This window comes from Protomyctophum bolini (assembly GCF_963924005.1).
Source record: "Protomyctophum bolini genome assembly, chromosome: 6".
In the NCBI taxonomy this organism is placed as follows: domain Eukaryota; kingdom Metazoa; phylum Chordata; class Actinopteri; order Myctophiformes; family Myctophidae; genus Protomyctophum; species Protomyctophum bolini.
This window is the reverse complement of record NC_137867.1, coordinates 39,209,922-39,233,645: the sequence shown is the minus strand read 5'-3', so window position 1 is coordinate 39,233,645 and position 23,724 is coordinate 39,209,922. Positions and strand designations below refer to the sequence as shown.

The 23,724-nt window shown below is 43.9% G+C and overlaps 2 protein-coding genes across 2 annotated transcripts in view; one reads left to right on the top strand and one right to left on the bottom strand.

Moving 5' to 3' along the window:
- The first annotated feature begins 1,380 nt into the window (after positions 1-1,380).
- nol6 (nucleolar protein 6 (RNA-associated)) overlaps positions 1,381-23,724 on the top strand; it is a 37,169-nt gene continuing 14,825 nt past the window's right edge. Inside the window, exons 1-20 of the mRNA XM_080766346.1 lie at positions 1,381-1,508; positions 3,538-3,771; positions 5,025-5,141; positions 5,975-6,154; positions 6,835-7,003; positions 7,227-7,361; positions 7,748-7,908; positions 8,385-8,505; positions 8,756-8,814; positions 8,936-9,037; positions 10,554-10,669; positions 11,361-11,538; positions 11,942-12,064; positions 12,443-12,591; positions 17,295-17,370; positions 19,148-19,288; positions 19,749-19,866; positions 20,687-20,841; positions 22,149-22,312; positions 23,257-23,409. Of these exons, the coding sequence (XP_080622472.1) occupies positions 1,470-1,508; positions 3,538-3,771; positions 5,025-5,141; positions 5,975-6,154; positions 6,835-7,003; positions 7,227-7,361; positions 7,748-7,908; positions 8,385-8,505; positions 8,756-8,814; positions 8,936-9,037; positions 10,554-10,669; positions 11,361-11,538; positions 11,942-12,064; positions 12,443-12,591; positions 17,295-17,370; positions 19,148-19,288; positions 19,749-19,866; positions 20,687-20,841; positions 22,149-22,312; positions 23,257-23,409 (2,690 nt within the window). The 5' untranslated portion in view covers positions 1,381-1,469. The remainder of the gene's footprint in view (positions 1,509-3,537; positions 3,772-5,024; positions 5,142-5,974; positions 6,155-6,834; positions 7,004-7,226; positions 7,362-7,747; positions 7,909-8,384; positions 8,506-8,755; positions 8,815-8,935; positions 9,038-10,553; positions 10,670-11,360; positions 11,539-11,941; positions 12,065-12,442; positions 12,592-17,294; positions 17,371-19,147; positions 19,289-19,748; positions 19,867-20,686; positions 20,842-22,148; positions 22,313-23,256; positions 23,410-23,724) is intronic.
- LOC308317379 (E3 SUMO-protein ligase ZBED1-like) lies at positions 12,660-16,319 on the bottom strand. Its single transcript, XM_080766347.1, has 3 exons — positions 16,086-16,319; positions 14,606-15,628; positions 12,660-14,141 (listed from the first exon to the last, which is right to left on the bottom strand). The coding sequence occupies exons 1-3, from the start codon at positions 16,299-16,301 to the stop codon at positions 13,590-13,592; spliced, it is 1,791 nt and encodes a 596-aa protein (XP_080622473.1). The 5' UTR covers positions 16,302-16,319; the 3' UTR covers positions 12,660-13,589.

Here is a 23,724-nt window from a genome sequence, read left to right as displayed (position 1 = left end):
ATTATTTCTATCTATTACTTTTTCTGAGCGGTGCTAACTGCTCCAACCTGTGGCTTTGTGCGTATATCTGTCATATGAGTGACCAGTGCAGTGTGACAGAGAGATGGGGAGTGACACGGAGGAAATGTTGTCGGCCTGGGAAATGTTAATCCTCAGGCCCACAACCTTTGCTCCGACAACAACTTGCTGTCAGGCTGCGTTAGATATATGGCCCTATTTTCGGCAGTGCCTTAACCCTTGTCCCTAAACTTCTTTGCCATTCTTTTACTATTTTGAAAAACATTTTAAAATTGTCCATCTAGCCGATCTCAATGGACACATTCTGAACTTATAGATTCTGTATATTTGAACTAGCCGAAACAATGTAATTCATTAGTAAACAATTCCTGAAATGGTAGGCCTATACTTATCATTGGTAGGCTATTCACATACTCACCTTTTTATCATTATCTAGCTGACCATTTAATTGCACAAAATAATTTGATCACTTTGGAAATGAATGCTCTGTGAGTTTGACATTCTCCACTGATGAAGGCTGCATGTTAGCATAAGAACTTTCGCCGTGGCGACTTGGTAAACTGGCGAGTTGTGGCTGCACATTACCCATGTCACCCATGAGTGACTTGAACTTGGGGGGGTGAAGGTCAGAGGATGAGGAGGAGCAGACTCTTACTGAGCCCTTCAGGTTAAACTGTGCAGTTATGGGTCACTTCTTGTCATTACAGTGACTGTAATGACAAGAAGGCTGTTGATGCCAAAGGGTCAACAAAAACAAGTGTTACAGAATACAGTATATATACGACCTGACCAAGCCTGAAAATCTACAAGTCCACAATGCACAATCATCATATCGGAGACATTGTGAGTTGTAGTCGACCTGCTAAACACTTATTTATTTAATTGTTTGTTTGTTTGTTTGTTTGTTTGTTTGTTTGTTTGTTACCTGCCAGAATATCTTCTCTCGTTCATAGATGGCAAGGGATTCTAATAAATTGGTATACAGAAGTAATCAAATAAAAATGTAAGAAAGATAGCCTGTGCTATTTCCAAGAGATGTGGTCTTCAGTTCTCAGTGCTCACAACACATTTTCATTAGATTTGACAGGTCAGGAAGAGATCTCGAGCAATAACTTTGCTGGGGGTCTATAGAGAGTGTATTGCGCTCTCGTGTGGAAACGACATGCAACTACACATTTAAATGACATGTTTTATAGTAGCCCGGGTGCTGCTCATGCAACCTACCTTGTTCAAAATGTGAGGGAACTGACCTAGTGAGAGCAGGACCAATCAGCGTTCACTGAAGTCGCGCTCAGGCCAATCAGAGAAATGTTTTCCAGCCTCCAGGAAGTGGTGTTAGGGTGACCCATTGCACATGTGAAAGAAAACCAATGGTGAAAGAAAGTATCGGTAGCCTATATTCGTTATTGCAATCACAGACGAAGTGGATGATTTAAAAAGCAGGAACAATTATGATCAGCACAACAACGGCCGCGGAGGATACAGAGGAGGTAAGAATGTAGTCTTTCAGAATAATAACATGATGGGAGGTTTCATCAGAGCTGCATTATATATAGCAGCCTGCTGCATGGCTACTTCAACACCACTACTGCCCACACGTTACATCCAGAGATGGATGAGAGAATCATTTCTTATAATTATTACTGACCGTGTTCTAATGAGGTAAACCGTTACAATTTAGCAGATGCTCGTATCAGAATCGGCTAATAAATAACTAAACAAAAGTATTTGTTGAAGACAGTGTGACAAAGTACGATGTACAACTATATGTACTAGCTATCAAACTTACAATTTGTCTAAACTCTAAACATCATGCTAGCTCTGGTCCATAACCTTCTACTGCTTCTACGATTCTGGGCAGAATGAAGAAGCAGTAGAAGGCTATGGACAAGAGCTACACATCATGCTATCTAGACTAAATAACATGCCTATTTGTGGTCAGTCAAACATTGATCTGCATAGCCCAATAGCATCAGAAAATAGGAAGTGGGATAATAGGACCACAATGGAAACAATAAGTCCCCAGAACTTTGTTTGCGCTGGATGTTTTTTGTTGTTGTTGTACCTGCTGTTTACATTTCTTAATATTGACTAAAGTATAAATCAAAACCAAAAATGGTTATGAGGAGCGCCAGAGGGTGAGATAGAAAAGGGCGAGCGAGTCTGACTCTGCATCAGGGTCGGAGGTCATTCCACAGTTGGGGAACCAAATGGGAACATAGACCTTTGGAGCTGGTCAGGGAGGGTGTCATGGGAAAGGGAGAGGCAGACGACAGTTAGTTGATGTGGGAATTGGATCATGTCTTGAAGGTAAAAGGATGGCAAGTGTCATGTCAGCATCATGCCATTGATGGCCTTGTATGCCAATCACCAGTGTTTTGAATTGGATGCGACCAGCAAGGGATTCAAGTGAAAGGGATTCAAAAGGGGGAGAACTAACTACTAAGTGAAAAAGACCAGGTATAATTCAGTTGAAGGAGCATGCCAGGAGATCAGCAAGGAGAGAAGTGTTAATAGTCAAGCAGCGTGGACTGGTGATGACTGATACTAAAGGCGTATTCATATAATTCATACTCCAGTTGTAGGTGATAAGGTGACCACTGAAATGCCGGTGATTATTACAAAAAACCCAATAGAGATGTGTTTGGATGAGCGGTGAGTCGCTTACCACCACGACCGATGTCATGTTGTAGTTTTCGGTTTGATTGATTGAAAGATTTATTAACAGATTGGAGAATTACAGTACTTTTCAAGCACAAGTCAATACAAAACTGTAAACTGTGGACGACACTATAAAGCATTACACTTGTTTACAATAGGGTCCACCATGTTCAATTCATCATAACATTTTGAGACGTACAAATATTCTATATAGCTGTTTATGGCTTCTATACAAAAACAGGAAATCATCGCCGTATCACCTAAAACTGGAGTATGAATAGAGCGTCGAAGTCCTGACAATCATCCCCTGGTTCTGCCTGGTTCACGGAAGTAATTTCTCTATGGAGAAAAACACGGGGTCATCTTAAAATTGTTTCATATAAGCATTGTGGTCCAAAAATAAACAAGCTGTCTCTGCGTTATTGTAAGGGAGGTGTCTCTGTATCGTTTGCGACAGTCAGTCTCTCATTCACATATCATATATTTCTAGCAAAAATGTAACTAATTCAATAGCAGTAACGATAGCGTTTTCTCTCAGTCAGTTGATTCTTCATATCCATATGAGTGAAACGGCCGGGATGACTTTCAAACAGTTTTTATATGAGGCAATCTAAAATCCCCTATGAGGATTACAATGCAAATAAAAAGTACATGAACCCGTGGATTTGCGCCCTCTACCGATATTGACGTCAGACTTCGGTGCTCTATAGGCCTTTAGAATAAGGAGCTAGGCATGTGAAAGAAGGTGAGGAAGGGTGTGATCCATCCATCTGCTGTTGTAAAGTGCAAACCTACTAAAAACAGGAACCTACAGAAGGACTAACTGACGTGACGTGTACGTCTGCTTCCACTGCACAGATGCCTCTGGCGGATTCTTCCCACGGCGAAGAGGATGAAGAAGAGGACCAGGATGACGACGGCCCGACTAAAGCTAAACGAACCAAACCGGACGATGGAGACGGCCTGGGCACCCTGGTGGCCAGACCCATCAAGATGTCCCGCAATGACCTGTACAGACCACCCACCGTGGATGAGCTGACCCAGCTCAAAGAGGCCGAGAGCCTGTTCCACTGCAGCCTGCTGAAGATGCAGGTCAGACAGACATGATGATGCAACATTAAACGTTATCCTAACCCAGTGGTTTTCAACCTTTTTCATATCAAGGTCCATTATTTATTCAGCGTTTGAGCCACTGACTTTCATTTTGATGAGATTTAGACTTTCAGACCCAAAACTTAGAATATGTTGTTATCATTGGATAGGATTTGCTGTATTGATGTTGGTGCTATAGAGAGATAACAGGCTGATCAAACGTTGATCAAAATAACAATTCTTCTACATTCTCTAATTTTGTAGACTAATTTTTTTACGGGTCCATTTGGTTTCATTGTACAACTACACTCTCAAGAGTTAAAGACTTATAAGGGTCCATTTGGTTACCAACTGTCCATCATTTAGTTGGGGACCACCTGGAAAGTGGTGGTCCCTGGACCATTGGTTGAAAACCACTGTCCTAACCATAGACTGTAAAAAATATGGACAAAGCGTTCAGCGGGTCTAACATGAACGTAAAATGAAGCCTGTCAGTCCTTGCACTGGAAGTCGCCATCTTTCTAGATCCGTTTGGGCCCAGCTGGCCCATTGGCTGGCCCAGACAACGAGGCGGGACTTCCCCCCTTCTTCGTTGGTTTTTATTTTGACTCGAGTGGGTGGGGGATCCCGTTCATAGACTGTAACGGTAGCCACACCCCTCAGAACATGCGCGACTTTATGGTAATTTTTTTTATAAATGGGACCATAATTTTCCAAAAAGAATATTATGACATTATAAATGAGACTTTAAACTAGTGACTGGAAGCAAAAAGTATTCATGACCATGTTTATTAAGGTAATACAGTCTAGGTGAAGTTGGGCTCAAATACATGGACTTCTATGGGGCTCTATTTGAGCCCAATGACAGCGCCACAACAGGCCATTATATGAACTTTAATTTCCTTAGTTCCTAAAATTATGGTCCCATTTATTAAAAAAATTAAGTCGCGTATGTTCTGAGGGGGCGTGGCTACCGTTACAGTCTACTGTATGATCGGGAGCCAGCCCCCGTTCGTTGTCTGGGCAAGCCAATGGCCAGCTGGGCCCAAACGGATCTACAAAGATGGCGATTTACAATTCAAGGACTGACTGGCTTCATCTTACGTCCATATCAGACCCGGAGAACGCTTTGTCCATATTTCTTTACAGTCTATGGTCCTAACCTAATGCAATAACTATGTTCTTTGGGTGAAATGGATGCAGGTCTGAATATGCAATTAAAAACAGTGTGTTTTATATCATGATGATGACAGATGGAGGAGTTGCTGAAAGAGGTTGCCCTGAGTGAACGTAAGAAACAGCAAATCGATGCCTTCGTCCAATCAGTCACCGAGTTGCTTCAAACGGTGCCAACATCTCCAGCCGTTGAGGTGTGTATTCCTGGGTGTCAACAAGTTCTTAACCTCTTTTCAACCTGACTTCACTATTTTGGGCATGTCATTCAAGCTAGCTATCTATATATATGTTTTTAAATAGAATATCAAGCTCACAACGTATCGTAACGCACGCTGTTTTTGATGTTCGTTGTATAATGAAGTTTAAAGGGCTTAAGTGCTTAATAACTGGAATAATAAACCTCTTATACAGCTTTTGTCCCCACACGTCTCAAAATTTGCCATTGACAATGACGGGGGAATTCAGGTCACATGTCCACTAAATCTTGTCCCCAAGATTTGCCATTGACAATGAACGGAGAAATTAGCTCAAAATTTTGCTAAATATGACGTAAATTAAACGGCAAAACATTAAACGCCATTGACAATGAAGGAATAATTTACGTCATATGTAGACGAGCAAATCGGACAGCTAACCAATCACAGGCAACGGACATTCTGATTGGCCAGTATGAGATGATGTTCGATAAAAAGAGCGCCCCTCACTTCACACAGGTGTGAATTTTCTTAACTCTGGATTACTATTTTAGGAGGTGAATTGCATTTTGTCGTTCTAGCTGTTGGAGCCAGAATCACAGATTTGAGCCATATTGTGTTTTCTAGCTGTTCAGGTAGAAGTTACATTTTGACTAAAGGAAATGGCTATGAAACTCCACAGGAAATGAGTCTAGACCACGGCCGAGAACTAGTGTTCTGGACTCTCAAATAATAGTGTATTTATTTCAAACTATGTCTGCTCATTGAGCTAACACCATGAACACTTTCACTAATGTGTTTGTTGTCCCTCCGTCTCTCCTCCCTGTGTGCAGATAAGTGATCTGTCGTGGCTGACTGGAACGGTAAAGGTTCCTTTTTTCCTGGTGCCCAAGGTGACCAAGGGCAAGTTCCACATGGCTACTCCCACCTCTGTGGATCTGATAGGTAGCTACCCTCTGGGTACCTGCAACAAACCTCGTGTCACTGTGGACCTGTCTGTCACGATGCCTGCTGTAAGTCGCCTGCTGCACCCACGTCGATACATACATCAGTCTGGCCATTATATCGTCTATTATTTTATTTGACTCTTTTGATGACGCCGCCGTCGACAATTATGCCGCCGATGTGTCCTGATTTTTGAGGGGCAATAGTCCCTCCTATGACCAGCTTTGTGTGTTGGTGTGTACCAAATTTGAAATGATTTGATTGGCTCATACAATGTGATGTATGACGAAAAGAGTGCCCCTCACTTCACACAAGTGTTTTTTAACCACCTTCATTCTGCGTGCTGTCCCTATGGGATGTAATTATAGGCGATAAAGACGCTTTTCTTCAAAACTTAAAACAAAAAATTGCACATCTACAAGCTCACAACAAGTCATTACAAAGCATTGTGAGCTTATAGATCTGGACTTTTTTATTTTTCTATTGAGTTTTTCTGAAAGATTAGGATTGATTTAGCACTTTTTGACATACATTGGTAAGACTTTCCAAAATCTGGATTGGCATCAGACCAAGAAAATGAATCTGGCATCAGTCGGGCTCTAAATGTTATTGATATAAATGGGCGTGCTTCAGGCCTGGAATGCCACATTAGAATCTGTCAGTGATGATAAAATCTAGGTCATGCAACGTTGAGTAACAAGTGCATGTTTTACAACAAGATAAATGTTTGGTTGTGCTTGGACATCAGGAGATCCTTCACCCCAAGGACATTCTGAACCAGAGGTACCCCAGGAAGAGGGCCCTCTACCTGGCAGGCCTGGCACAGCATCTTGCTTCCTCCTCCGAGATCGGAGACATGCGCTATTCTTGTCTCCACGGCAACCGCCTCCGGCCCCTTCTGCTGTTGACCCCTCCAGGTGTGAATCATTGAAAAGGACACCATAAATAACTAGATATATTCCATGTGTGATGTATTACTTTCATTTTGCTTGTCCAATAACGTTCCCAGCCCGGTTATGAGTTTATATGTGGAAGAGGTGCGCTCGTATTATGTCCAGCGTTAACATTTGTCACAATAACCTGTAAGCCCCTTGAGTGGCTGTTATACTACGTACTAATAATGTTAATTTCTATTATTAGGTAAGGAATCTTCTCGGTTCACCGTGCGCGTCCACGCCTGCCCCCCTCCTGGCTTCTTCAAGCCCAGCCGCTTCCACCCCAAGAGGAACAACATTCGGACAGAGTGGTACACTGGCGTCCAGGGCTCCCAAACTGGTGAGAACTAGTGACTTTAAGGCAGTGTTTACTAGTGGGGGGGGGGGGGGGGGATCACCAAAGATTGTCTGTTAGGAGGTAGTCCAAAAATCCAGACATGTTTCGAATGATCTTAACTGGCATCCCTATTTTGGCCGTGTCACTTTATTCTTTTACAAATGTCTTCATTTCTTTGTATATTTAGGTTATTCTTCAAAGCCAAACAGAAATGTAAATTTATTCAGATGTTCCAGCGTCCAACGACAAAAACCCCCACAATTCAATCGTTAATCGCAATTATTTGTGTGACAATTAATCATCATGTAAAATGTCATAATCGTGACATACGGCTATGTGTCCCAATAACCTTTTCATATTGTTGTTGTTGTTGTTGTCTGTCCATGCAGAGAATGAACCTCCTACTCCACATTATAGTAGTTCTATTCTGGGGGACCTGCTGCCCAGGAGTCACCTCCAGTTCCTGTCTGCCGTTAGTTCCAGGTGCTCAGCCTTCGCAGACGGAGTGGCCCTGCTCAAAGTATGGCTCCGACAAAGAGAACTTGACCAGGTAAGGGGCCATAAAGTCACTTTTCAACTGAAGGAATACCTTTTGAATGTTGGAATTATTATATTTTTATTTATTTATTGTGTATAGGTAAATCATTCAAAAGTGAAGGACGTTATTATCTTCTGCCTTGCATTATCAAAGGAAAAAGGTGCTGCAAACTACTCTGTTTTGTCGACTGCTCAAAAAGGCAGTCCTGCAACATGCCTTAGCATGCATCTACAATTTGGCCTGTTACACACTGTCGACCTGTGTCATGTCTGTTAAAGGCCTATTCATACTCCAGTTTTAGGTGATAAGGTGATCACCAGAACGGTGGTTAATAAAAACAGAGAGATGTGTTTGGGTGAGCAGTGAGTCACTTAGCACCACGGCGTGACGTCATGTTGTAGTGGTGGTCACCTTATCACCTAACATTGGAGTATGAATAAACCTAAAGAGTATCTGTGTATATATTTCATGCTCTCCGTTTCTCCCAGGGAACAGGATGTTTCAACGGCTTCCTGGGCTCCATGCTGCTGGCCTATCTCCTGACCACCCACAGAGTCGGTAACAGCATGACAGCCTATCAGCTGCTCCGTAACAGCCTGCACTTCCTGGGTGAGAATCTTGACCGTGTCCTGTCCGTCAGACCTGAAACAAGAATAGTTGCACATAATTTATACTATCCATCGCACAATGGTGTCAGTATAAATTAGGCTTTGTGCATCAACAAACTAGCTGCTGTTATCTAATTGTATTATTATTCTGTATAATCTGCTCTCGGCTATACTGATGTCTGGATATTATATTGGTTATTATCATAATGCTGCTACTTGTGTTCCAACTTTTCCATCCCTCTTAACCTCAGCTTCCACGGACCTGACCAGTAATGGCATTACCCTGGCCAGAGATGCTGACTCAACAGCAGTGAGTAGCCTGGCACCAGAGTTTGTTTATGAACCCTCTTTGTTTCGTTCTTTGAAGAGAATGTGTACTGTCTAGAATACATTTTGTTCTATCGTTCTTTCCTTTTTGTTTTCCCCTGCAGCCGTCCCTGGCCGACTTTCATAGTGCTTTCCAGGTGGTGTTTGTGGACCCCTCCGGTCACCTCAACCTGTGTGCTGAGATGACAGCCTGCACCTACAAACAGGTGAACTCTTTTTATTTGGATAAACTGGGTGACAGATTACAAAGCACTTCCTTAAATGACCGTGTGCCTTCTGCTACGTAGGAAAAACAAAAAGGGAGTTAAGAACCAGGATCACAGAACAAAAACGGTATCGGAACAAAAGATGAAAAATCCCCTATATCCATTCACTTCAACAGTATTCGACATGATACTGTTAATATGTACCATGAGGTTTCAACTTGGCATAGACACCGGATAGAGACTGGTTATTATTACAAGGAGAAGCATTTTGATACTGAATTTCCTAAAGGTTAATCTGTTTTCTATTAATTATTTTTGGCACTGTGGTTTGTGTGTGAGATACTGATGACACCTTATATGCATGCTATTTGGTATGCTTTGTATTATTATGAAGATACAGCCGTATCGTTTAATCACACAGCTTTTCCCCCCCTTTTTTAAGATATTTGTTTGTCTTTTTCTGCCTTTATTGATAGGTTGAAAGTAGACTGACAGGAAATGTGGAGAGAGATGGGGGGATGACATGCGGCAAAGGCCGTCGGGATCGGGAGTCGAACCCACGGCACGCTTTTTTAATGAATCAGAAATTGTGCAAAGTTTTTCAGTTTTTGTTTACTTATTGAACTTTTTGAGGGGCGCTAGCCCCTTTGCCTGGATTTCGATTATGATGTAATGTGCAGCCAAGTCTACAGACTTTTAATGTTTGTCTTATTCATGCTCCCCCAAAAATCAACATGCCCCCACTCATGACATGATGTAGCAGCCAAATCTGAGGACTTTTAACGTGTGCTGGTGACACCCAAAGGTCCAGCGCCATACCAAAGCCTATACCGCTTGTGCAAGGATGCGCTGTGATTGGCCAGTAGCCAGTTGGAAGTTGTACATTTTACTACCTACATACAGTAATACAGTTGTTAGTTAATTGAGTTCTGTACTCAATTTAGCAACTAACATCTCTTATGGGGGCCTGGGCTGTGGTTCAGTGGTCCAGGCACCTTGGCTGGTAATCCAGTCTGGCAGTGTGCCACGGGTTCAACTCCCGATCCCGACGGCCTTTACTGCATGTCACTCCCCCATCTTTCTCCCCATTTCCTGTCAGCCTACTGTCTGTCCCTCCATAAAAAAATATAAAATGAAGGCGAAAGCCACAAAAAACACAACACTTTCAAAATAGTGACCCAGGGTGCCCAATGTTATATTTGTCATTTTTGCCTTAAAAAAATAATAATAAATAAAAATATATATTATTTTTAAGACGTCCACACACGTCCTGGGCACCACATAGCGGTAATTCCCAGGACGTCTGTGGAAGTCTTGGACACAGGAACTGTTAAGATCTCTTATGAGGGCCTCTGGCACCAAATCTTTTTTAAATGCGCTGTCCTCTGCCTAATAAATGCATATCAATTTGGGGGCCCTTGACCTGACAGACGTGACACAGATTTCCATTGATATACTATTAACACATGTCATGGATGGTGGTTTGACCACATTCCCAAATGTTATCGCTCCTCAGGTGCAGCACGAGGCATCGTCGTCCATGCAGTTCTGGGACGACCCCACTGTGGACGGTTTCCACGCACTCCTCATGACCCCCAAACCCATGATACGCACATGTGACCACGTCTTCCAGTAAGGGCCTGTTCAACACTTTGTTATACGTACAATTTAGGCATTTAGCAGACGCTCTTAATCCAGAGCCATTTATGGTAGGCAAGGAAAACACGAGGTACTACATCAAATGCATAGGAATAGTAATCTAGGATCATAGCAGATAAACCAAGAACCCATCGTCAGTCTAAACGGTATAATATCAAAAACATCTATAGTCTGTACTATACAAACTATAGGATGCCAGGTCTACATAACGTGCTATCTAAATGTCATTTTAGCCTTTGAATAAGCCTGTAAGGTCATCAAGACTAGGGCAAGCGCTTTGGCAAGTGCTACTAAAGGCCAGACCGCACCAATGCAACTAGTCGCAACTCCTTGCAACAAAACAGTTTTACCGACCCTTTGGTGTGTTTTGGGCTTTAGTCCTGTCCACACCAATGCAACTCTTCACAACTTCCATTGGGGATAATGCTTGCAAGTAGTTGCATGGGTTTTTCAGAAAACTGAAACTGATCCGTCACATTTTTTAACATTAATGTTTTTGAAAAATAGTGTTTCATTTTCTCTGCTGTGTCTCCTGGCACAAAACATTTTCCGACGGGGGTCCGCGGCCAAAAGCATATCATTCTGGGTTAAAAAAAAAAGCTTTGAGAACCGCTCGGCTAAACCCAACGTTAAATTGTTTTGTTTTCTCTGTCTCAACCGTCAGTCTCTGTGAGTTGGTGAAGCTTCAGTCCAGCTGTAAAAAGCTCAACCTGCTGGGTGAACTGATGGACCACAGTGGGAACTACGTCCACACAGCTCTGCCCTACATCCTGTCCATCCTCCGGCGAGGTCTGGGCCAGAGGGTCCAGCTGCTCACCCACTCCCTCTCTCCTGACCCGGAGGTAAGACTAGGGGTGCTACAGTTAAAACCCATTCAGGACGGGAACCCCTTTTGGTGTTTCAGCCCATTTAGGCCTGACGTCGAAATTTTAAAAAGGTAGACAGTTTTCTGAAATACCTATGTTTATATCAGTGGTGCGCAAGATTTCATGTCAAGGACCCCAATATTTTTATGTAATTGGCATCTGAAAATATATAACACAATATAGATCAATATTGGCTATATCACTATTTCAGTGTTGTACAACGCAAAAAAAACATTGATATGACGTTGATATTTAACCCTGCCCACTCTCCATTCATTTTCTATCTTATACACCTTTCAAAGAGCAGTTGCATTCCGTGCTTCGTTGCATTCATCAAGTGTAATATTATTATTCCTTTGTGCATACATTATGGTCACAGTGGTCCGTAGAGAGTGCAGCCCCCCAGCACAAGGCTCAGCCCCCCCTAACGTTTGGGTTGATCTTGAGGCCAGAGCAAGCAGCAGCCGTCCTGGAGAGAGGTCCACCGGCAGACAGCCCCAAGGTACACACGTGTGTGTCAATTTCTTTTGATGGAATAATTGAGCTAGTGATAAATCCTGTAAAATATTCCAGTTAAAGAGATACACAATAGGCCTATATACTGTCTATATTTATTGTAATAACATTGTATACAGTGTACAAGTTTTGTATTTTGTGTGATCATGAGTGAATAAAATACTGCTACTACAATATGCTATTGTGCACCAAATAGTGAATAACATTTTATGTTCCCTTTTTGACTGCTGGGTAAACGGTTCTGAAAACACAATTTCAGAACTTGGGTATTTGCAATAACTTAAAAAGTCCACCAAATGAATTGCATTTAAACATGAATCGACAGATGTACAGTACAGACACCTACAGTATGTTCTCTTTCTAGGCAGTGCAGTTTCGCCAGCTGTGGGGCCCTCTATCCGACCTGAGGCGCTTCCCGGACGGAACCATCATTGAAACGGTGGTGTGGAAAGGACAGACCGATTGCCAGAAAAGACTGATCCCCAAACAGATCATCACTCACCTGCTAGAGCTGTATGTATTTCTACCCGAGTGGGCACAATTTAGTTTGTCAAGACAAGTACATGGTTAGCGCATGGTTAGTCACATGGAAAAACTGTTACTTTTCAGGAAAAGTAGTAGAGAGCTTAAATGGATTCAAGCTCTTGTTAATAGGTTCACTATTTATAAAACACACAGACAGACTGAAGTGGTTACACTTCAACTTTGTTTCTAAACCGTACCAAAACCAGCAGATCTGAAAGCTCACAGCATGTTGCTTCGTGACACGTTGTGAGCTTACATATGTACATTTAAAAACAATATTATATAGATGCAAGGTTTCTGCCCGACAACATCGTTAGAGGGACGGTAATCTTCCATTTTTCTATTGGAGAGAGAGGGTGATTTCAGGGGCCCAGTTTTGCATCATGCACAATGGTTTGGATCTTGATATTGTACATCTGAATCACAGACTAAGCAGAACATTATATAACCATGTAGAATTGTGAGATAAAGGCAACCATATGTAAACGCCTACACATTCAACATCCTACCAGGAACATGCCTAAGCTGCTACAACTACTTAAAGCAGCACTATGTAACTTTTCTTTTATGAATAGATTTGAATTCCGTCCAATTGTATGTTTGATGCAACATAACTTATACAATTGGGGTGTGTGCTGTTTTGTCCCCCTGCTCTTCTAGTGAGACATTTTAGATTGTGTCAAAGGTCATGTCTCTCTGAACAAAGGGTTTTGACCTGATGGTCAAGATTCAATGTATCCCCTGAGCAAGCAGGCAGGCTCTATTGGCACAATGGTAAAGAATAGGACTCCAGCACTTGTGCAGGAAACGGAGTTCAAATCTGGGGTAGAAGAGAGGAAAGTTACATAGTGCTGCTTTAACTCCACGATCTAAAAATAATAATAACAATCCAGATAATGGATAATATGCATATATATTCGGATATTCATATATCTTTAGTAAAATGTCCACATTCAAGTACAATGTCTACAAGGACGGCTCCTTTACTACCCATTCTTATTTAAAAAGATCATCATGTCGACATGCTCTGGGCTGAGTCTCGTCCGCATTCTCGCGTATGTCCTTCTGTCTTCCAAGGACATCAGGTTTGAAGGTACCGATACGCCAGGTATGCATAGGTAGCGTTTTGCCAAAATTGCCAGGCCAGGGAATCTTGGTCCATTAACCCTCCACCAGTCGAGAGGATTTATGTCCAGCGAGGGTGAGATGTCTCTTAAGTAGTACTCAACCTGAGCCTCAGAGTCATCCGCATAAGACGAGCTGTAGTTGTCGCCTAGGAGTAACAGCATTGCGTTTTTGGCATCGCCTGCCTTTGGCTGGGATGCTTGGCTGACTGGATGCGTGGCTAACGTCTCCATCTTTTCGATCTTGGCAGCTAAAACGGTACTACTTATCATGTCCAACTTTGAAACCATTTCATGCAGTTTGACTTTTGCGGCCAGTCTCACAGTGGGTGTCAGGAAGCTGAGGTGCTTGTGACGAGGGTCCAGCATGGAGGCCATCAGAGCTGGTTTGGAGGCCAGGTCACCAGCGTCAACCTGTGAACATTGAATTAATGTTGCTGCTTCAGAACATTTTTATTGAGTGTGAGGTACATGACACGGAGGAAATGTATGCAGGTCAACATAAAAACAAACGACCGACAACATAGGCAGGTAATATACTGGCTTCTGCAGGTCACTGAGAGATGCAGTATAAGCACATAGGCCCTCATTTATCAATTTATCAAACCAGCTTAAATGAGCTGAAAAGCAATTTGCACGTGGGATGAAGGCTATATAATAAAGTGATAAATGGATCCTGTGGCTTGTTGTAATTTGCTGTATTTTGCTGTATGTTTTCTATGTGAAAGCAATGCGTCAAGTACAATTCCTTGTACGGGAACTATATACTGTATCTGGCTGGCCAATAAAAAGATTCTGATGATCTCCAAATTATCAGGCCTGTCTACTCTAAATGAAAGCATTACATGGTAAAGCTAGGCGGTTGTGACTGTGCCTACCTCCATGTGTTTCCTCAATGACTCCCGAACCTTGATCTTAAACTCTGAGACTAGTTTGCTCTCGTGCTCTCTCGCTGTGAGGTGAGTGTGGAGGAGACTGAAGGTGATGGGGTAGATGTTGGAGACCGACGCCTCCGTTTCGGCAGACATGACCGTCATCGCCCACTTCAGAGTAGCCATCACGGGCGTGATGTCCTCGATCATTTGCCAGTACTCGTCCTTCATGTCGAGCGCGTGGGCCTCTTGCCTGCTGGTGACTGTGCGGTCAGACAGAACAGCTTTGACGGCCCACCTCTGTTCGATCAGCCTCTCGAACATGTCCCCGATGGTTTCCCACCTGGTCTTGCTGGACTGGATCAGCGCGTGGCCCGGCAGACACATCTGGACCTGCCTGAGCTCCAGAGCCATGCCCGCGTGCGAGTTGTGGTTGAAGTGTTTCACCAGTTTGCCAGCGGCAGCGACGACACCCAGAACGTCGCCGCTCACACCGCGGCTGACGGACGACTGCAGCGCGCAGGCGAAGCACACCACGGAGTCCCAGGTGACGCGCGCACAGCTGTGGGCCGCCGTCGTGGCGTTCTTTGCGTCGTCGCGAACGCAAGCGGTCACTCGGCCGGCGAGTCCCCAGCCCCCCACCGTCTCGATGAGCTTCTCCGCAAAGTCGTCCGTAGTACTGGCGGACGGTGCATGGCCGACCGGCGGCATGCCGTGCGTCTGCAGCACCGCCCTCCTGGCGTGCCAGTCCTCCGTTATGAAGTGGCAGTAGACGGTCATGTAGCGCTCGGCGGGCATGGCCGCCCAGCGCTCCGTGCACAGAGCCACAGCCTCTGCCGTGTCCAGCAGCCGCCTCAGCTCGTGGGCCTTTGCGCGGAAATGTGATTCGACGTGAGCCGTCACCTCTTCGACTGTGGGCACGGTGTAGTCACGCACGATGTAAGCCAGCAGTTTGCGGAATCCTACGCCGTCCACCATGCTGAGGGGAAGCATGTCCTTCTCCATCATTACACAGATGCGCTGGGTAATCTGCAATTACAAGTTTACAATTTAGTCATGTAGCAGACACGCTTATACAGAGCCACTTGCAGAGAGCAAGAACAGTCTAAACCCTAGTCAATAAATAAATGACATGGTAAATGGTCATTCAAATACAACAAGCAACTAGAAAGGCCAGACCACACCAATGCTAGCCTTTCTCCAGTCCCTGAATCACTAGCCATGCCCATTCAAAAATAATGAAATTAAAATTCAGGGTAGGCTACACCAATGCAACTGGTGTGGTCACAACTTGCAACCCAGATGCACTTGCAAGAAACTGCAGCGGTCAGGACTGACCAGTTGCAGATTCGGGGATAGCCTAATGGTTGCAAGTAGTAGTTGCAGTTGCATTGGAGTGGACTGACCTTAACTCTGAGAGTGTCCAGATCGAACCAAATTGGACCCGTTTGGGACACTACAAACATGACGTCTGTCAAAGAGTCACCTCTGAGTGCGACATGGCCTCGATGGCTGCCTGTGGCGGGTCCCCGCCGCCGGCCCCCTGGTGGTGGTCCTCCTGAGGCGCGTGCGAGTGCTTGTTCTTGATGTGGTACATCATGCTGGTGGTGCTGCTGAAGTACTTGAGCTTGGCGTCGCACAGCTTGCAGTGGACTTCGTTGTCCGTCTTGACGAACACGTCCCACACGGAGCTGCGCTTCATGCGCTTCCTCAAGCCCACCTGCAGGTTAGATTAGGGGGGAGTTGCACCACTCAGTTCACACAGGTGTGATTTTTTTTTGCATAAGCGTCAATTGTTTCCATGTTGATAAATGTCCATACATTTTCAAACGGTTTCAGAAATAGCAGCTTGTAGATCAATTATTTCCACTTTTCAATTTTTTTTTGCAAAATATTAATGTTTTAATGTCTCAGTGATTTCTTTCTTTATTTCTACATTGTCATATCTGCCCTGTGCAATTTGTGATTACGAAGCCTTTCAAAAAGTTCAATGCAAAAAAACACACAATTGAATTGTTAATCACAATTGATTGAAGTTTGTAGAATGGGTATACATGCAGTTCGACGAAAGTCGAAAGTACAGGTCAATACAAAACTGCTACGAGGATAAACCCATAAAAAGCACACGCATACGACAAGCATACGACTTGTGTGACAATCGTCAACTTAAATGTGCAATCGTGATGACACAGTGGCAGGCTGGCAGCCATACCTGCAGCTCGCTGCTGGAGGTGGAGGTCCCGCAACTGCTGGTGTTGTGCAGCGGGACCATGTTGTTGTTCTGCATGGGGACCGAGGAGGAGGAGGTCGCCTCCTCCGCCGCCGTTCTAAACGGCCGTGCGGGTCCGGAGGTGGAGGAGAGCCGGTGGTGGTGGTTCTCCTCCGACTGCGGCGGCGCACATCGGGATCCGAGGCTCGACGTCGTGGGCTTTTCGTCCTCGTCGTATTCACTCATCATCTGCTCCATTTATAGTTTGGATTTATAAAAAATCGCCGTCGAGAATTAACTTTTGCAGGCCGTGTGGTCAACGTTTTCCTGGGTAATGTTATATTTTATACTCTGCAGTTGTGTGGGTAACCTGTCAATATCATCGTCCGTTCAATCCTGTCTTCTTTCGTGTGTTTTTCTCTGTATCAGACATGCAGACATCCCAGGCCTGAAACATCTTTTGTATGTGTTTTTTTGTGTCTGTAGACATGCAGACATCCCTGAAACATGTGTCACGTATGTCGGGGCGGCGATGGACGACGTCATCAGCGTGGGACGGGAGGTATGTAAACAAATAAATATATAATGCTAATAATAATACTCGTAGTTGCGGATATTAGCCAGTAGAGGGCGTCGCTGTTCCAATCACTACCTCAGTGATTCTCTCATGTCAGCCCAGATTTGATCAGCATTTTTGTCTGACTCCAATCTAAGGAGATATATATATATATTAGTTTATTATATATATATATATATATATATATATATATATATATATAATGGATAATAATTATACTCTCTACTCGACTTATCTCATCCATTGTACTTTTTTGGCATCTTTAGAAGACTAGTTTTCTCTGAGCAGTGTTTTTGCCAAGTTTGGTGCAGCTGAAAAGTTAAAAAAAATCAAATCAAATCAAGAATACTGTTAAAAAGGGGGGCCCTTTTTAACTGGGGATCCCCACCCTGACAAATACTGGAATTGTAGGCATAAGTTCCCTGCACATACTAACAGTCCGACAGTCATTATTTAGTCCGACACCCGCCTACCCCAAACCCTAACCGCAAGCACGACGCAATGCATGTCGGATCAACGCATGTCGGGATCAACGGGTGATTTGAGCATGTCAGAGTTTTGGTGTGTCGGATAAGCGTGCGCACCCCTTTCCAATGACACTTTCTGCCAGTGTTTGACCAGTTTACCTCCTTTTTAGGCTTAAAGTCTAAAAATAGCAGAGCTTGTAGGTCTGCTATTTTTGAAAAATCAAAGATCGACTGACATAGAAACATAGCTTTTTCAGAAAACGGTCAGGATGTAGAAGACATTCTTTGAATCTGATCTCGGGTCAGAATGGGATAAAGTGAGGCACAGACACAGACCCACCAGGAAGTGAGATCAAAAAAGTGTCAAGCTGTAGAAAGAAGATCAATAACCCATTCAGGCCTGACGTCGAAAAAAAAAAAATCTTCTAAATCCTCCAGTTTTCTGAAATAAATATTTTCGCGATTTTTCAAAAATAGCAGACCTACAAGCTCGTAGCGCGCCACTCAGTGGCGCGCTATGAGCTTGTAGATCTGCTATTTTTCAATAGCTAAATTATAACGTAATGTTTAAAACACCAAAAGGGGTTCCTGCCCAAAATAGGATAATATAATAATATACTTAAAGCAATAAAAAGATATTGGGCCCAAGCTATCCGACTCCCTCCCCAACACCTAAGGCGCCTGAACCATAAGACATCCTCAAGGAGATTCTTACACAGCCCACTGACAGCTCCCTGCTGATACAGGAAATCGTCATTACAGACAATATGACGTAAATGTTCCCTTCATTTTCAATGGCGTTTTTAAAACAAACATTGAACTAAAAATAAACATTAAACCTGTATATAGGAGCGCCCCTCAAAAATGGCAAATACGTGCAAGATATAGCACATGATTATATGGGCACATATCCTATTTATGACTCAATCAGGCAAGCTGGTACACTTACCCTTCTTGAGATTCTAACTGCCTTTTCAGTAATTCTGATAAACATTGACGCACTTCCACGGAACGGTGCACAAAAGCTTAGTGCACTGTTCCGTGGAAGAAAATACAAAATCTTCACTTTGTTACACCTGAAAAGTTTGACAGTTAAGTGTCACCATTCACAGGCTTCGGCAGTGGTTCCCAGTCTTAAACACCTTAAAGGCTTTCCCTGCACCACTGCTGTCCTTTGAATTTACTACAAAAGCAAAATGTGTAGCCTAGTTATCAGAGGAATGGTGCAGCGTGTTTTAAATACTCAATATTCAATAGCTTCTAAGTGTTTGTCCAATGCACGCTGTGTCCATAAGGTGCCGAGCACCGGAGAGGAGGAGAGTCTGGCGGTCATTCAGTCTTTTGATGACCTCAGTGGGAAGCTGTGGAAGCTGGAGGGTCTTCCTCTGTCAGTCACCTCAGTACAAGGAGCCCACCCGGCCCTCAGATACACACAGGTATTATATTATTATTATTATCCACTTCATAATTATCTATTATCATTTTTTAATTTCTATTATAATGTTCCTTTCCCCCGTTCAATATCTCATATTCTTCTATTATGGTTACTTTCTCTTGTACTCATGAAACACTTGAAAGGTGCTATGAACATAATCATTTATTGTTTATTGTTGTTATTAACACAAGCGGCTTCTATTTTTAGGTAGAGTTCGTCTTTAATTGAACAGTTCAGTTGCAAAAGTGGTTGGAAACGATGTAAAGTCTACTCTAAACCATCTGTGTCTTACCAATGTTATTATGTTAAAGTTATTATGTGGAATTATGTAGTGTGGAATTTAGTGTGCCATAATTAAGCCCTATGATATGTTTGGGGGATGCTTGAACTACCATAGGGATTACAAATGGATCTTGTCCTGTGTAGACGTGCTGCTGATGTTTCCATGATCTCCTGTCCAGGTGTTTCCTCCTGTGCCTCTAAAGTTGGACTACTGGTTCTTCGACAGAGAATCCTCGTCAAGGTCGCTGGTTCCAAAGGAAGGAAAACCCTGCCCCGTCTACATCACCCCTGTCACAGGTACATACGTCATCCTTTGGCGACATTCAATTAAAAAACCAATACAGTTGTGCAGGCTCATCATTGCAGTTAAAAGAGAAGCGTGAAGTGAAATACAATTGAGTGCATAATAAAGTGTGTGTGTGTGTGTGTGTGTGTGTGTGCGTGTGTGTGTGAACCCAAAACAAACATCCTGTCTAGTAGTGTCAAGTAATAGTATGTCAACAATGTGCTATATATATTTATTTTGGGTCTATTGTATTACGCCTCTTGTGCAGATCCAAATAAAATAATTCAAGTGTGTGTGTGTGTGTGTGTGTGTGTGTGTGTTTTAATATTGTTTAGCTGATCAAAGCGGTTGGTGCTGAGGGGTCTCTGTTCCTCTCTCTATATACACTATACAGTATGTCCACTAGAGGGCGCTCATGTCCTAGCTAGTTCCGAATTACAGGCCTCTTTACTAGAGCCACACACAGTTTTCTAAAAAGCTGTGCTCCTGAATGTTTTGATGTTTTTCGGTGTATTTTTATTGAGGCTTTGGTGATTTGGAGATTGTTCAGTTGCAGTATACAGTGCATATAGAACCACCATTTAAAAAAACCCCACACAACATAGAAAACAAAGTTCTGGAACAACATATTTCCAGATTGGGGGTCGGCAGCCAAATCCATATAATTTTTGGGGTCCTTGACATGAAATGGTTTGGAAAAAAAACAAAACACTGACTTAGAAACATAGGTCTTTCAGAAAAACTGTCATGATTTAGAAGTAATTTTGTTGAATCTGGTCTAAAAAAATGGGTTAATGTAAATAAACAAGCCTGGGGTCTGTCCTGTTGCAGTGATCTGTCACATGGAGGGCAGCGGGAAGTGGCCTCAGGACCGCCTGGCCATCCGTCACCTCAAGGCTGCCTTCCACATCAGCATGGCAGAGCAGCTTCAAAAGCAGCACCACTACACCTGTAAAGCCTGCCCCACACACCTGGACGTGTGGAAGGTAAGCAGCAGCACCACTACACCTGTAAAGCCTGCCCCACACACCTGGACGTGTGGAAGGTAAGCAGCAGCACCACTACACCTGTAAAGCCTGCTCCACACACCTGGACGTGTGGAAGGTAAGCAGCAGCACCACTACACCTGTAAAGCCTGCCCCACACACCTGGACGTGTGGAAGGTAAGCAGCAGCACCACTACACCTGTAAAGCCTGCTCCACACACCTGGACGTGTGGAAGGTAAGCAGCAGCACCACTACACCTGTAAAGCCTGCCCCACACACCTGGACGTGTGGAAGGTAAGCAGCAGCACCACTACACCTGTAAAGCCTGCCCCACACACCTGGACGTGTGGAAGGTAAGCAGCAGCACCACTACACCTGTAAAGCCTGCCCCACACACCTGGACGTGTGGAAGGTAAGCAGCAGCACCACTACACCTGTAAAGCCTGCCTCACACACCTGGACGTGTGGAAGGTAAGCAGCAGCACCACTACACCTGTAAAGCCTGCTCCACACACCTGGACGTGTGGAAGGTAAGCAGCAGCACCACTACACCTGTAAAGCCTGCTCCACACACCTGGACGTGTGGAAGGTAAGCAGCAGCACCACTACACCTGTAGCCTCGGGAAAACCCAGACGTTTTTATTTCCAGGGAAGAGAAAAAAAAGTCTGGGGCCAAATCCACTTCAAGTCGCCGTCGGCATACAGTAGCGCAAATGTCGCTCACTCTCTGCTGATGTCTGATCGTCTGCACCTTTGTTAAATTGACGCACAGAGATACTCCTCTCTCTCTCTCTGTCGCTTTAATTAATTCGTCTCATGTCCAGTGCCTATGCCATAGAAAGCATAGGTGAGTTCCAGTCTACTACAGCTAGAGCAGGGCTTCACAAAGTCGGGGTCGGGACCTCACACATGGGGTTCGCAGGACACTTGACGGTGGGGGGTGGAGAAATTGTTTTGGGGTCATCAAAGATATTTTACACACATGAATAGAATTCAACAGAATGAGCGACATACAATGTAAATTTGATTACAAATTAATTTTAACCGTCATTGTTACAAAACCCATAATGGGATTAATACATTACACGTGCGGCAAAATGTGCACGTTTATGTGCGTAAAATTACCTCCAGAGTTAGGTTGCGGTCGTGAGGCAACGGCAGCATTATTTTGGGGTTGCGGCCTGAAAACATCACCCCCCCACCAAAAAGCAACATTTTCCATGAATTAAAAACAAATTAAATGGTTTATTTCAGTAATGAAGAAATAAAATAAATTAACTGTGTGTGTGTGTGTGTGTGTGTGTAGGACGGCTTAGCGTTCCGTATCCAGGTTGCGTACAAGCGTGAGCCTCAGGTGCTGAGAGAGAGCGTGAGCCCAGAGGGACTGCTCCTGGTCAGAGACAACGACGAGGCTCAGGCTCTGGAGATGGAGACCGTTCACAAGCCCCTACTGACCAGCATGCTGCACGGGTACGGCTCACACAGGGACATTTAAGTCAAGTGTTGTGTGTGTGTGTGTGTGTGTGTGTGAGTGTGTGAGAGAGAGCGAACGAGCACATTTGGCGCCAGTGGCTCATGGGTAGAGCGTGAGGTTCCCGGTTCTATCCCGGTTCGATCCCGGGTCCTCCCCCCCCCTCCCCCAGAGTTGGTGTCGTTGAGCAAGTCTCTGAACCCCTAATTGCTCCCCATGTGCAGGTTGGTGCCTTGCGTGGTTTCCTCCGCCATAGGTGTATGCATGTGTGTTTGAATGGGTGATTGTAATGTTTGTAAAGGGCTTTGGATAAAAGATCTATATAAGTGCACCATTTACTATTTACCATTTCATTGAACCCGGATCTCCAGTGTGGGAAACCAAACGTCTACCTCCAAGGCCAGAGGGAAATCCCCCATTGGCCATGGAAGATATAGATAAGTTACTCAACTGTGTGCACACTTACAGTATTTCTACAATGTGCGTACACTAGTTTGTGTGCACACATTGTAGTACTGTAGTCCTCGCATACGTGCTGGATGCAGTGATGCATCTTATCACTCTGATCTGCACCAGTCCTAAAGCATTTCTCATTTTCATCACTTAATTTTTCTCTTTTCCTTTTTAACCGTAGCGCCACCGAGTGGCGCGCTACGAGCTTGTAGGTCTGCTATTTTTGAGTAATCGAAGAGCGACTGACATTTTTAGAATCTGATCTCAGGTCAGAATGTAAAACTGTCAGGATGTAGAAGACATTTTTAGAATCTGATCTCAGGTCAGAAGAATGTAAAACTGTCAGGATGTAGAAGACATTTTTTTAATCTGATCTCAGGTCAGAATGTAAAACTGTCAGGATGTAGAAGACATTTTTAGAATCTGATCTCAGGTCAGTGGGTTAATCTACTTCTCTGTATCTTGACCTCTCACGTTTTCCACTCCTCAGCCTCCAGCAGCAGCACCCGTGTTTCGGGGGAGTGTGTCGCCTGGCCAAGCGTTGGTTGGGTGCCCAGCTCTTCAGCGACGACGTCACAGAAAACGTGGCAGACCTGCTGGTGGCGTTCCTCTTCCTGCAGCCGGCCCCGTTCACTCCTCCTGGGTAACTGGTTCTCCATTAATTTAACCCATTCTGGGTTCTCCGCGCTAAGAGCTTGTAGATCTGCTATTTTTTGAAAAATGTGGTGCAAATCTTTGAATATGTATTCTTTCAGAGCGAACGTTTTTAACTCATATGTTTGCTTCTGGGAGGATCCCTGGAACAACATATTTTCAGATGGGGGGGTTGGTGGACAATTACATATAATTTTTTGGGGTCCTTGACATGAAATAGTTTGAGAACCATTGACATAGAAACATGAGGTTTTTCAGAAAACTTTTAGGATTTAGAAGACTTTTTTTTTTAGAATCGCCTCAT